At 41.0% G+C, this 14,971-nt stretch overlaps 2 protein-coding genes across 2 annotated transcripts; one reads left to right on the top strand and one right to left on the bottom strand.

The window, feature by feature from the left end:
- Positions 1–1,471: 1,471 nt before the first annotated feature.
- Positions 1,472–5,852, bottom strand: bora (bora aurora kinase A activator). Its single transcript, XM_062400517.1, has 12 exons — positions 5,758–5,852; positions 5,357–5,511; positions 5,124–5,230; positions 4,662–4,707; positions 4,489–4,567; positions 4,324–4,368; positions 4,179–4,235; positions 3,799–4,082; positions 3,297–3,459; positions 2,627–3,177; positions 2,363–2,503; positions 1,472–2,130 (listed from the first exon to the last, which is right to left on the bottom strand). Exons 2-12 carry the CDS (start codon positions 5,504–5,506, stop codon positions 2,110–2,112), a joined length of 1,644 nt encoding a protein of 547 aa, XP_062256501.1. The 5' UTR covers positions 5,507–5,511; positions 5,758–5,852; the 3' UTR covers positions 1,472–2,109.
- Positions 5,853–5,912: 60 nt separating this feature from the next.
- mzt1 (mitotic spindle organizing protein 1) lies at positions 5,913–7,710 on the top strand. The gene is made up of 3 exons (XM_062401776.1): positions 5,913–6,235; positions 6,383–6,528; positions 7,021–7,710. The coding sequence occupies exons 1-3, from the start codon at positions 6,184–6,186 to the stop codon at positions 7,042–7,044; spliced, it is 222 nt and encodes a 73-aa protein (XP_062257760.1). The 5' UTR covers positions 5,913–6,183; the 3' UTR covers positions 7,045–7,710.
- Positions 7,711–14,971: the final 7,261 nt, after the last annotated feature.

Below are 14,971 nucleotides of genomic sequence, written 5' to 3'. Positions count from 1 at the left end.
TGTCATTCTCTCTCTCTTTCCCCCCATCATCACCCCCTGCTCTCTTTCCAGTGGTGTGCATGAACGAACGCAAAAGAACGCGTTCATTGAACACGTTCACTTTTATGAGAACGATGAACTGATTGCAACTCAATGACAAATAATGAATTTGAACGGTGAACACCTTCATATTGTAGCGTCCTCGCGTATAGACGACAGGAAACTTCTCTCTTTATGTGTAACTATATTATAGTCCAGCGAACACGACACACTTCTTGTTCGTAACGCCGACACTCCTACCCAATCACTTTTGGACTGTAAAATGATGCACACACAGGCAGACAAATTTGTAAGCTATAAAAAACAATAAAAATATATAATAAAAAATATCAAAAGAGTCCTGTACTGATAGCTTATCATGTCATATCGACACAAATAAACAGTAATAATGTCCACAATCGGGGTGATTCTTACCTCTATATTGTTATTTCTTCTCCTCCTCTACTTTGCGTGGCTTTCTGAATTGTGCACCTGATAATTTCATATTTTTTTGATTCATCTTTGACTCTAACCGCAGTCTATCACCGCAGCGTGTATGTCAGGGACGCACCTGAGGCCAAAGCGCGCTCATTCATTAGACTGGCACTCAGTAGAGCTCAACAGAGCCATATAGGTTCATCTCTGATCCATGAAGTTTCCTTCTACCAAGTTGTATGGTTATTGGTCCAGTAGTTTATTACATAAACCCGTTGACAAATCAGAGATGAAAACATAACCTCCTTAGCAGAGGTAATAAAAAGGAAATTAAAAGTGGAAGTTAAAAGTGAAATGTTTCGAGAATATCTAAATAGTTGAATAGTAATTTTCTGTTTGTCGACTTATCAATTCATTTATTAAAAGCTAATTTCCCCCTGCGACTTAGTCTATAGGGTTTTTATATCGTGTTTATTAACATTGTATATTGGTTTATTTTTGTCGTGCACTGGTTGCTGGTTGTACATCAAATTGCCCTTGAAGGATATTCAAGATTTTCTTTTATGGTTAATCACAAGCTGCACAAACCAGGTTGTGATTAACCCAGCAGCCAGCAGGGGGCAGCCTTAGGACATCACAGCAGACTGTGATTCGTGTCAGAAGACAAGGTTTGAAAGTACTGGGTTATTCTCTAACAATAGGTTTTTAAAGTATGTTAAATCATCCAGTATCTAAAAGCCAAAAATAGAGGTGCGAACTTGCACAACACTATATTCTCTCCCTCCACTCCTCTCACAGAGAAACCAGGGCTGTCAGGACACGCTGAGCTATTACTAGGAACTCACACTGGAATATTAGGAATTATTTCAGGACCATTAAGTATAATATAATCACAACAGAATCAACCAGTGCAAAAACAAAAATAGACTCTTCATGTCAGACAAAGAATTCAAGTTATTTTATTGTGACAAGGATCCAGCCCATTCTCAAGTATATAGTATATATATATATATATATAAGAAAACGGCAAACAATCGGCTCAGTCAGCTTTTAATTCATAAGTGGCATCATTCAGTGCATCTAACTTTGGAATAAATACTCTAGCAATCCACAAGTAAGATCCACAAGTATCCTGAATTATAACAATTCTTAAACATTCCATAAAAGAAAAAAAGGCTTGTCATATAAAACATCATGATTAATAGTTTTATAAAAACATACAGTACAAATCTGATGTCATCTCAAATTCAGGTTCTAACACATTGATCACGTTAGCACCAAAGAAAATTGAAATGATGGCTTAAGCATCAGTACAGCATTCAAGTTGGATAATGAGCAAGTTCGATACAGAATTGACTTGTTTCTCACCCAGTTACTGGGTTTTATTTGTAATATAGATTTTAAGTCATCTCCCTTCTAACTTGTGATAAAAACAAACTTCCATAGAGGCACCTTAAAAAAAGCTTATCAGAACCTTAGAAGAACCAACAACCCCTTTAAATATGGTCATAAATCAATTAACTACAATTTGACCCACATGTACCCAAATTTAACCGATTAAATATAAATGCCTGGAATATAGTGTAAACTTATATTTGATTGCAAAATCATCTTTGAAGAAGTGTCTCCCTTTGAAATGCACATCGATCAGAGGTCTCAGTGGTGTGGATAAAATGCCTTGGGAAAGAAGAAAACTTGTTTAAGTAAAATGAAAATAATGTATTTTTCAGCATGTACAATAAGGGCCAGGTAATAAAAGGATAACAATCCCAGTGGAAATATTAGCAGGAGCAATATAACAAAAGTCCAATATATATATATATGGATATAATGGTTGTGCATTATATTAGCACAACACATAATCAATCTTCCCCAGATCCGCAAGATGTTTATGAAAGGTTAAATGTACCTTTATTTTAGTGTGTCTGCTAAGTTGGAAGGCTTCCTCTGCCAGGTTTGAACTGAAGGACTCTTTGCTGTGACAGTCACTGCTGAGGCCATCAATCAGACTGGCAGTGCCTGCTGAGGTAGTGTTGTACCCACTGTCCACCTAAATAAACCACCAAAAAAAAAATCAATTAGACAATGTAAAGTGACCAAGACAGACATTCATATGAGTGTACGATACACATACAGCGTGGCATAGGTCGCACTTGATGACACACAGACTAACCTGCATGCTGGAATCGTAGCGTATACTGCTTCCCTCTGCCAGAGACACAAACATGTGAGAGCTTTCTGTTACTGATACATTGCCCATGTGAGAGCTGGTCAGCTGTCCCAAAAGCTCCTCCTCGTCCTCCAGTCTCCCTTCTATCCCAGCCTCCTTGCCCTCCTCCATTTTCACAGGTTCCATAGGATCCAGGTTAACTCCCTCGCTGGCAGCGGGGTGAGATTCCTGAGCCAGGGGCGAAGAAAGATCAAACTCCATAGATGGAAGAGCAAAGGAGGAGGAGGGGAGTAGGTCCTCAGTCTCATGATAGTCTAAGAGCTTAGGATTTAGGATGGGGGAGATGAGAGGAGGGGAAGCCCAGCAGCGGACTCTGGGCCTGGGCTTAGTTCTGACATTGTGCTGGGGATCAGAGTGACAGCGGGGGTGGTGGTGTGGAGAGCAGCTATGAATGGGAGAGCAACCCTCGACAAATGGACTCTCATTGCAGGGGGTGACGTGTACATCCAGGGGAGTGTTGAGTGGAGTCAGGTTGGTCGGCTGCTTCCTCTCAGCTTAAAAAGATCACAGATTTAGGTTGAAGAGAAAATTAGTTTACCGAAAGAGTCTTTGATGGGAAATGACTTTGCATCAACAAAAATTGGGATAAGTTACAAAACAAATGGTCAAATACCTGAGCCTATGGGTGAGCGTGCAATATGTGATACAATAGGAGAAAATGCGGGGGAGACAAGGCCGGCAGGAGACGACCTATCAGGGAACATGGGACTGGTGATGCTGCCAAGGCTGCAGTCCCGGAAGCAGCCATGTTGGATGGGGCTGGATGAGAAATGGCCCTAAAATCAAAACAATGACATGTATGAATGCAAGGAATGGTTTTATCCCGGTATTAAAAAATAACAATAAAGGAAATCACTTGGAGCTAAAATATTCCTTATGAAGTTAAGTTGTTATTTGCTTTTTCAATTTCCATGATTGATATATCCTGATAGTGGTTGTTTAGCTCTGTGATGAATAATTGCATTTATGACCTAAATAATGGATCCATAAAAAAAAGAGATTTTTAACCATAAATGAAAATGGAGATTATTATGAAAACATTACTACACATTTAAAACAAAATGTTACTTATATGGTTAAAAAAATCATTGCCTGAATCCAATTCATAAACTCACCGTAGAGGGAGTCGGAGCAGACAAACCGCAGGATAACGGGGAGGAAAATACAGATGACATGGCTTCTACTCCCTCTGCCCCTTCAACCCCTCTTGCAGCCCTCTCTCGTCGGGTCAGGGCAGGCGTCTCCTGCCTGGGGTGGCTTCTCTCTGGGCTTGGCGGGCTTGAGCTGTCCGAGCCGCTGTAACTCCCCCGACCATCGAGGAAGAGTTTTCTTCTTAGGGAGGAGGAACTGAGGCTCTCCTGCACAGCTTCACATGCTTCCTCGCAGCGGTAATATTCCCCTGAGGAGAGGGAAGAACCAGACAGACATGACTTGATGTTCTATAATATTCTGTCAAACTCAGATTTGATCATGCTGATGTTTATTTGAGGCTTACCTAGTACTTTCTCCATATCAAACGCCAAAGGTAACGACAAAGTTGTCTGACACGCAACTGTACAACAAACAACGAGAGATCGAAAACGAATAAGAAAAGAAGAGAAGGTGAAAGTAATGCAGACAGAAATGTGACACACACATACCTGAGACTTTTTCTTGCTCTTCGGCAATCATTGCAGACGCAGAACCTACAAAGCACAAACATAAAAAACAGAAATATGAATATGAACGGCCCAAATAAAGGAAACGGAATACAACATAAAACTCAATAACAGAAGAAGAATGTGAGTAAGATAATAAAGATATACCTTTTTTAAAGAATGAAGGGGCTTTGCGAGCGTCTGGTGCGGCCCAGGGGGAAGGCACGATGGCTCCTTTGGTGAAAAACTGTATTGGGAGACATAAATTGCATAATTAATAAAAGACTATAAACTATAAATGAGAATATCATTCTATCTTGGATATAATTATCATCCCTTACCTGCTCAATAGCATTCTGACGCTTTTCCTCAATGTCAGAATCCATCCTAGATGGGAGGGAAAGTGTTATTTCCTATGCAAATGTATTATATCAAGATTTACCTGGTTAAGTAAAGCACCTCAAAGAATTTAAATTTTGTCACAATGTCTTGCTTATTACCTACATACAGTTCTCTATTGCCTTTTGTCTGCATACAACTCCTGTCCTCTCTTCTCCCCCCCTTTCCATCCTCCTCTACCATTTTGTCTCCTCTCAACCCCACTGGTTGAAGCAGATGGCAGCCCATAGAGACGAGTTCTGCGAGAGGTTTCTCCCCATTTAAACATTTTTTTTCTCTCTACACTGTTTTGAAGTGTTTGCTCATTGTGGGGTTTCTCTATACGGCAATATACAAGTTAGATGTTACTTAACTGTAAGCATATGATCCCAAACTACCAAAACCAGTGTATTTCCAGTACGTACCTTGTCTGACTGAGGTATAAAGACTGTCGCTGGATTTCCTCTGGGTCTATGTGGACTGGGAGAAGACTGGCCATTTCATCAATAGACCAGTTAAACTTGGGTGGAGTCTGGAAGTGCAGAAAGGTGAGGAAGTGAATAAGGACTACAAACAACCTTTAGCAGAGCTGCTGGACATAACACGATGTTAAGAAATGTCCTATCGTCTCATAGGTGTAATCCTGGTTGTGACTTACAGCTTTACAAGACTTGGACATGAAGACGGATGGACTAGGCACCAGGGTCTCACGGAGGTGGTGGTAGTCATTAGGACTCTCGAATGGGTTTCTAATGGAGGGTCTGCCTGGAGTCTCTGGGGTGATCTGAAGCTCAACATGGTCCCCCATCTTAGCTGGGAACAGGGAGGAGAACATTTAAAGTTCACTGTCAATGAAACATAAAAACAACTGACACAACAACCTGGATTTCGTCAGTGTGGATGTTTGACAACATGACTTCGCATTTTACTAGCTTCCTGTTTGTTGTATAAGGAGAGTCAAGCTACACACCAGTCTACCTACAGTACACACCACATTACCTAGAAATAAGAAAGATATATTTATGTATAAGCCACATAAGTATCGTTGTTGGTACTTACAATTGTTAAAGGACCTGGAAAAGCAGAGACACGGTTACAAAACGAGCTTCATCGAGGAGCCAGCGGACAAACTGCAGCGAGAGATTCAAACCCTGATTTCAATTTCGCCCAAAAGGACCCTTCAGCCTATGGGAACGCCACAGGAAGTCCCCGTCAGCCAATCAGCGCAGAGTCCGTGGCGTCACTTCCTACTCCAGTTCCGCTATCGAGTTTAGCCGGCTAGGTAGCTAACTAGCTGCGAATTCTACCTTCTTTTAATTGATTTCTAATATCAGGAGATGGTATCTGAACCCATTACGAGACGCTTGAAGTCGCACTGAGTTGTTGTGAAAATCGTTTCAGTCTTGTATCGAGTCAGAGGGATATTTAAGCCTTATTTGTTAGCCACCTGCTAGCAAGCGTCGGCTAGCTAAACCCCTTCAAACCATGGCAAGTGCAGCCAATGCAAACCTTAACGCCGTCCGGGAGACAATGGATGGTAACTACATATTTTTTTATTAAAATTCACTTGCAAATAGCTTCCTTTGCTAACCCACAACGTACCATTGTGCCTAACTTATCAAGACATGTAGCAGATCATGTTTTCTAACTGTTCTTATTTGTCCCATGTCTCACCCCCCCACAGTGCTGCTGGAGATCTCGAGGTTGCTGAATACTGGTCTGGACCTGGAGTCTCTGTCCATATGTGTGAGGCTGTGTGAGCAGGGCATCAACCCAGAGGCCCTGTCGGCTGTCATCAAGGAGCTGCGGAAAGCTTCAGAGTCCCTGAAGGTACAGGACACTGGCTTAAGAATCGCACCACTGCAGATTTTACAGTAAATATCCGTATGCGCACTTTCGAACTATAAAATCAGTTAAAAAAACTAAATTGTGGGTAAAAATGATTATTATTTGGGTCTTGCATCTTCTGAGTGAAAGCATCATGAAGGTAAAATATCAACGATAACCGCTAAACGGGAAATATCTTGTTGTCCAGGGTGTTATCATCACAGAAAGCCCCCAAAAGCAATCATGTTCGATGTTAGCCCCTGATATATGTGTTGGTGAAGCTTGTGTGTTTCTCACAATTATCAAACTTGCGATAGAGCTCTCCCAACCATGTATTTCCCCTCAATATTGGAAATATATGTCCAAAGTCTTCAGCACAGATAACCTGTCCACAAAGAGGGCGTAGTTTTATTTTTAGAAAATGCATCATCATGATCTAAATGTAATTAATGTTTATCAGTAGTTTCACTGCTCTATCTGTATTTTTTCTTTCAGGCTTCTGAAAACTGCACAAACTGAAGGTGAAAACCACAGTGTGGGACTTTTAATAGGATCATAACCTGTTCCTGGATCCGTTCTCACCATGGCCTCTGCAGCCGTATCTGATTTGTGTTGGCCGTCTGTCTTCTGCGCCACCACGGCAACAAACATGCATCCTGTTCTGTGCACAAGTCGTGCCTGAGTTTTTGTGTAGAGGCGTCAGCCGCAGTCTTTCCGGAACTTAAGCCATCTCCCAGCACGAGGGCACACATTCGGACCCACATTTAGGCTTGCTCAGTGTTTTCTTCTTCCACCATTTGTAAATTGCAAGTTCAAACTGTTATCAGTGTTGTCATCCTGCCTTAATTTAGGTTAATTATTATAATTTCTGAACTTGTGTGGCACTTTTCATGACGAAATGTATTTTATTATGTTTTTTTTATGTCCACGAGTTAAGATCTTTTATTTTATTTTGTGTAAGCACAAAGCATTTTCAAATCTGCTATTTTCATGTTGTTGTCTATGTTGAAAAATATCTGAACTGAAATGTTGCAGTCAACGGCCACCAGGTGGTGTTATCATCCTTATTCCAATCTGAGGTATAGGTCTTCAATGGGTGTTGGACTGTGTTCAAGATCCTATTGAGTTTTCATAAAACTGTTGTTCAAGAGCAATTAAAATATTTTATGAGAAACTTAAAAACAATTGTTTTTGTCTGTATTTGATCTTTTTACAATGCATGAAAGCGACGATATTATTTTGTCATTAGAATATGAATTTTATGAAGCATTTTTACAAAAGCAAATTATCTTTCCAGTCTAACTAAGTGAAAGGGCTAAATATACTCGTGGAATATTAGACATCAAAATTAAAACTGACGGGAGTGATCCCACTAAAGTCAACATGCTGTTAAAAAAAATAAGACATAAACAAGAGTCACTTATTACAGCAGGATGACCAGAAACCTTGCCCTTCTTATTTCTGCACCCTATCTAAAAATCTAAGAGGTATATTGCAAAGTTGACAAAATAAACCCATCTTTGATCAACCAGAAATGAAGACACTACATCACGTATCTTACAGCAGCATTGTTTTGTTTCTTCACTGTCTGTAAAATAACTCGATTCATCTTCTGGACGAGGGAAAATGCTGAGAGCACAGAACATTCCTCCAAAGGCCAATATAAAGGCTGGAAGTGACCTCTCCTCCGCGAGGCTTCTACGAGTGTGTGCGTGTGTTTGTGTGCGTCTGTGTGTGAGCGTTTGGGTGTTCATGCAGTGCCGTAGATGTCTACAAATGAGTAGCCCCTAAGCCATCTGACAGTAGCGCTTCACCCCTCACAGGCACACCACGGAGAGAGTCGGTGAGTGAGCAGGAGAGTGTGTGCGCGTAAGCACTTCTGTCTTCTCCTGCTTTGTCTCGCCATCTTGACTGACAGCCTGCGAGTCTAAATCTCTGTACTGCCGCTTTGATCTCTTAACACAGTATCTCTCTGTTCCTCAATACCAGCATCGTGTTAGCCTAGTATGAAAGGCATACAGATACAGTGCAGTGGCTCTCCTTGATAGCCCATAAGCCTAAACAACCCCTGGCCTCCGTGGGGGGTGAGCTGCATGAGATGTTGATGTGGGAGACCCACATTGAGATCCCTTTATTTTACAAAGGGTAAGAGTTATGCATGGCTTGATTGGCTACTGTGGGCGTGAGATTCAGGATGCATTGCTCTCTGTTTGATGTGAAGGGTTTCTCCTGATCCAAACTGGCTACTTTGATCTCTGTAAAACAAAATATTCCCAAATCCCATAGTCCTGACTGAGAGATTAGCGTCCGCATATGCATAAACATCTAAGAGGCGTTCAACTAGGGCACTGGTCAGGTCACATGACTGTATAAACTTAAGAGGCAAGCAGGTCCTGGCATCACAACTTCTGAGGGTGTTTATGTTTGTACGTCTGATAATTATCCAGGCCGCGGATTATTTTTCTGATAAATGAGGGCAGTCTCATTTAAAAGTGAAAGATCTATGTCTTGCAATTACGGCCCAGGTGTGAGCAGTGGATATTATCAAAAATAATTAGGCCGGACTGATTAGAAGTTCTTTATGTATAAGGAAGGGTGGTCTGTTGATGTTTGTACAATCCTAAATTAAACATTGTCCCTTGAAAGCAGCATCAGTCTTCAACCAAAAGAGGGAACATAATAACATAGATGTTTGCAAATTTATTTAAAAAGGAAAAACAGTGCAGAGAAACTGAAACTCTTCTTTGAGCTGGTTTCCTGGAGATCCTGTGTTGAGGTGGCCTTTCAAAAATTCAGCATATCAAAGATGATCAAGGGCCGGTGGCGTATCCAGGGCATTTTCATTGAGATGGCCAAGATGGGACACAACTAGTGTGGGGTGGGTGGCCATGGCAGCGTGAACTTCAATGAACCTGCTGACATCTGGCTTTTGTCTGCAATGGAAATGGGTTCAATCCCGGGTCGAACGACTCTGAAGTAGACACCGGTTTTAATCAGCAGTGAGGGAAACATGAAGCCAATGTGCTAATTTGACCAGAAAGTGAAGTGAGAGAGATCCTCAGTTTTCAGCACATTTAAAAAAAACTCATAGACCTGCTAATTTAGGTGTAAAAGATGTACAAAGTTGTCATGCAGCTGATGTTTATATTACAACCTATACAGCATAAACATGCAGGTACCAGTCACTTATCACAGTCTCTGGGAACCTCTGGTTATTTTATCCCAAAATCTCTTATGAATTAAGTCATTTTATTAAGGATATGCAACTGTTGATGGAAGTGGATTAAAGTCTTCAAGAGAAGGGGTAATTTGGGGAGTCAGCTTCTTGCCTAAGGGCACCTTGGGATGCAGAGTGGAGGAACAGGGGATCGAACCTCTGACTGTCTGGTGAGTGGACGACCTGTAGTGGAGTCTGCATGGATTTCCTCTGGCCACTCTGACTTAGTCCAACAGTCCAAAGACATGGAGCTTTGGTTAAGAGGAGACTCAAATTGCAGGAATGACCGTGAATGGTGATTTGTCTCTGTATGTTGGCCCTGCAATAGGCTGGTGACCTGTCCAGACTTTACCCCGCCTCTCGCCTCATGTCACCTGGGACTGGCTCCAGCCCCCCACCCGCAAACCCTGTAAAATAAGAAGCATGGATAATGGATTATGGGGTATTGAGTGTATAGACCGATTTTACCATAAGGCCACAATATAAGAAAATGTGAAGAAATTGAATGGATCTGAACACGTTCTCTAAAACAAAGAGATCACATGCAGTGGGTGTTCTGGTGCTTAAGTGACAGCTTGGTGAATATTCCTGGAACCTGTCTGACGCTCACCCTTCAGTAATGTGAAGCTCCACTGACTGTGTTTGCCCTGAGAGGAGTTCTGTGACCTTGCTGGGGCGTACTCCGATACACCACCCTCTTATACTGTAAGATTATACTATTTAGGTCCCAATTAAATTCATAGCAAGGAAATTGGATCATAAACTCTTTACAGGATCGTTAACAATCATTACACGGGATAATGACATGGCAATCAAAATATGTTAAGAAAAAAAAACTTCCAAAGTCTTTTGGTGACTTTGTTGTTTTTGGACGTTTTCCAAGCAGATTAATGTAGAATTGATTGATTTACAGTTGTAATTAGCTGTCTTCTGCATAGATGCATAATAATCGTATATCTCGCTGCTTGTTTTAAGGCCATTAATTGGTTTCATTAACAAAGCCAGTTAATTGAATAACAATTAACAAAGTTGGTGATGGCATCGATGCCGCGCATGCAAACTCCCTTGTGTTTTCCCTTTGATGATAATGAAACCACTTTTTTTTATCAGATTGGAATTTTGTGTGTTGGACTATGTAATGACTAATATGATATTGGGCTTATTAGTTTATGCGAGTGGCTCACTGAGGCGTTAAGCTGCTATTGAACACGTTGTGTTTAACAGGTAGGCACCATATGCTGCCTTAATCAGACATTGGAATCACATTTGGTTGTTAAATTGTCTTCTAATAAAAGCAGGTAGTAAAACAACTTGAGCTAATTCAATTCCAGGCGAGTTTGGGTGCAGGGAACAGCTGTTCATATTTGTGGAATTGTTTTAGCATTCCCTCTCTCGTGTTGTGTGCGTCTGTGTTTGTTTGTGTGTGTGTGTGTTTAACTCCAACAGTCTGTTCCTCAACTTTTCTTGTAGCAGATAGAGATGGAGGGTGGACTAGCTGTCCACTCTGCTTAAAAGAAGACAATACCAGGCATATTGTAGTGACAGCTTGCATTGTGCGTGTGTGTTTGTGTGTGTGTGCGAGAGAGAGTGAGAGAGAGAAAGAAGACAGAAGAGAGAGCGTGAGTGTGTCTTACAAAAACAGAGAAAGAGAGAGAGAGGGAAAGAAAGGAGACAGAAGAGAGAGAGTGTGTGTTACAAAAACAAAAAAAATATAGTGTGTGTGTGCGTGTGTGTGTATGTGTGTGTGTGTGTGTGTGCGTTACAGTGACAGCTTGTATTCTCCGTGATTAATGATGTGCTGTGTGACTTGATAAGTGCTTCGGAGGACCAACGCTTGTTTCAATTAGACCTTGTGAAGGTCGCGACGCCGCGCCGGCCTCTCATTATCATATCCATAATCAATCCACATTATCATAGGGGAATGTGGAATGGATGTGTGATAACTTGGTCATACACACACAAAGACACCTAATCACATACCAAAACACAATGACATCCTCTCTCACTCACACGAGCACGCACACACACACACACAGACACACACACACACACACCCTTCACTCCAAGTTGATTTGAATCATAACAGTGGCTGTCGGAACGGATTGTCTGTTCAGATTAAGAGTGTGTTTGTGAGAATTAAGCAGCGTTGATGGTGGTGGCATTTCAGATCCCCTCTGCAGACACAAATGCCAAAACATCATTCTTTGACCCCCCTCTTGGCCTCCCACACACACACGCGCGCACACACACGCACACACACACACTCAACCAGGGGCCCCGGGGCACTTTTAATAGAGGCGAAGTGATTCGTATGTTTTTACTCCTCTAATGAGAACAGATTGAGTGGTATTTACACTTCATCGGCTGATCTAGCCACCTACACATTTCCCTCATGCTTCTGCTGCTCGCTGGCCAAAACAGACATGTGGAAAGGACCGGAGCTTGGCTTTCAAACAGCAACACAACAGGAACATTATCTTTGCCGCTTTGGCTCACAGTGGCATGATATGGCAAGATGAATATTAACTGTTAAGGAGAAAAATAATGCAGCCAGATTTCTTTAAAGGACATTGTGTCTATTTGTCTCAGGCAGAGGAGAAAGAACATAAAAGGTGTCTGCGACTGGATTTAACTCTGTGGAGAAAGGGAAGAATCCATTTGACCGAGATCTGACTTGTTGTTTCTCACTGAATCCTTAATTTAATTAGTCTACCTGAGATCGAAACCCACAGGAAAAGGAGAAATTGATGAAGACATCATCTGTTTTCTCCAGAAATATTCTAGCAACAAACCAGTGCAATGGACGGAGGCAAGCGAAAAAGGATCAAAAGCAAGAATCACACTGCAGGGAAGAAATTAGAGGAATTATAGGAGACATGAAATATTAATTAACTCAGTAATATTTAGAGAAGGAGAAATTGTTCCAGGTGGAATGATGGATGGCGTGCAAATTTCAGGATTAAGACTTAGCAGTAAAACACACCTCCCAAAATTGATGCAATTGAACAAGATATTTTGTTTAATTCAATCCAACAAACTCTGTGTACTTCCCCTGTAATATGAATAGGACTTAGTTTCTCTCTTCCCCTGTGTATCGCATATTATGTTTTTATGGTTCAGTCACGGGAGAGTTTTTTATGTCAAGTATCAGCTCATTGTTTCATTTCAGGGGATTTTAAGCACAATAGCTGCTGCATGAATTAAACCTGTGACCTTCCTGTTGTGAGAAAAAGTCACTTCCCACCAGGGCCTCCTGCAACCTCCACTACCTCCAGGGTTATCTTTAACACCGTGGATGGATGAACTAAAACGGAGGAAAGGTTGTAATCACAAATCATTTCTTCCGGTCGGTGTATTACTCACCAGCTCCTTGTTTATGCCACTTTTTTTGTAGATTACCTGGGTTCATATAATCTATCATCAGATCTATTATGAGACGATTTCTATGACCTTAATAAAAAAGTCACAGAGCTGTGGCCTGCGAGGTTAAAAATGGAACATTTCCCTGCTTGGTAACAGTTTAAGGTGAGAATTTACAACATGAATCAGCTCGGCTCAACGCTGATGGCTTTATCGGTGTATTTTCCACAGACGGAGAAAGAGAGTCGTGACATTTCTTTTTTGGCAACGAAAAGGCCAGACTCAGCAGGAGTTATCAAAGACAAAAAAGTAAAAAGTTCGAGTTAGCTATCTCTCTCTCTTCCTCTCTCTCTCTCTCTCTCTCTCTCTCTCTCTTCCCCTGGAGATACTCATGTTAAGCATAATTAAGCAGATTTGATTAGCATCAAGCCTGGCTTCCTCTCTTGACTTTTAATGAATGTAAATCTACCATCTACATCCTAAAGATTAATTTCTGCCAATTAAAAAACACAAGAGGGCTTATTGGAGAGAGAGGGGTGGGGGGGCGGTCGGTTGGGAGGAAAGAGCGTGTTGGAGTCCTTTGAGTTGGAGTACAGTCGGAGTTTTATCCTCTTTCCCCCCTTGTCTTATGGTGAGATGGTCCCTGGAGATCTGTGTCTCTCCCTCTCCCTCACGACCGAGATCATTATCAGCACAATGTTCCGTGAAAGCCACTTTGAAAGGACTGCGAGCGCCATATGTAAATGATGGGAGTGTGTGTCCGTGTGTGTGTGCATGAGGAAGCGGTACAAGGAACAGGTAAAGGGGTCAATTTGTCAAGACAAGGTTATTGCCCCCCCCCCCTTCCCTCCCCAACCCCCTTATGAGCTTTTGCCCAGCGTCTCATCTCTCTGAGTCTTTCTGAATCCTTCAGGTTCAGACTTTTGCTGATTCCAGACCATAAAACGATGAACCCCCCCAAAAATCCTGACATTAATGACAAAACAATGGTCATGCAGCCGGAATGATGTGCATCGTAAATGACTTGAATCAAGGTACAAGACCGTACAAGACGTGACATGTTGTTTTCTTGGCTCATCCAGGTTTAACATATTTGTACTAATAATTTGGAAGGCAACCTTTCACAGTGTTTCACGATTTCCTCATTTTTTCCCTTTCTACCCCCCTTAAGAAAGATGATGATTTAAAAATATATAAATTATATAGAGGTGGGGTTTTCATTACTTTTCTACGTTTCTACCACACTCCATATATATTTTTAATATTTAATAATATGTAATATTTAACCTAATTAAACTAAACTTTACAAAAATTTTTCTTTTTTTTAAATGTATCCTTTATTTAAGTCCCATTGAGATACAATATATTCAGTCAAGATGGGCAGTGATGAATTAAAAGATTCTAAATACAAGCAGACACACACACAGACACACAGACACACAGAAAACAGATTCATAACAAAGACGATACATTGAAACATGTAGAAATCCGTGGCTATAATAAATTATGGAAAATTAAAGAAATTGACATCAACAGTTCTTTACAAACCGATCTGATATTTAGGAGACAAACAAGCATTTAAATGTTAAGTCTACATGATGAATAAAAAAAAAAAAAAGTATTTTATCCAAAACGTTATTCTAAAGCAGCCTGTTGGGTATATTCTCACATTTAATAAAACCTCTGTGATGTCATATTATATCCATATAAACTAGTATTTAGAGATAGATATAAATTGAATAAACCCATCTGCAGTCACCATGTCATATTTTCTTCATGTAAGGATTACAGGCCACAACTATTAGTCCTAAACGATGTTAAGTAAAGATTACAGTGGCACCATGAAGGTTTTTAATAAATGCAACAAAC

Source organism: Platichthys flesus, chromosome 12 (assembly GCF_949316205.1).
Source record: "Platichthys flesus chromosome 12, fPlaFle2.1, whole genome shotgun sequence".
Classification (NCBI taxonomy): domain Eukaryota; kingdom Metazoa; phylum Chordata; class Actinopteri; order Pleuronectiformes; family Pleuronectidae; genus Platichthys; species Platichthys flesus.
The sequence above is the reverse complement of the archived record's forward strand: the minus strand, read 5'-3'. Positions and strand labels throughout refer to the sequence as shown.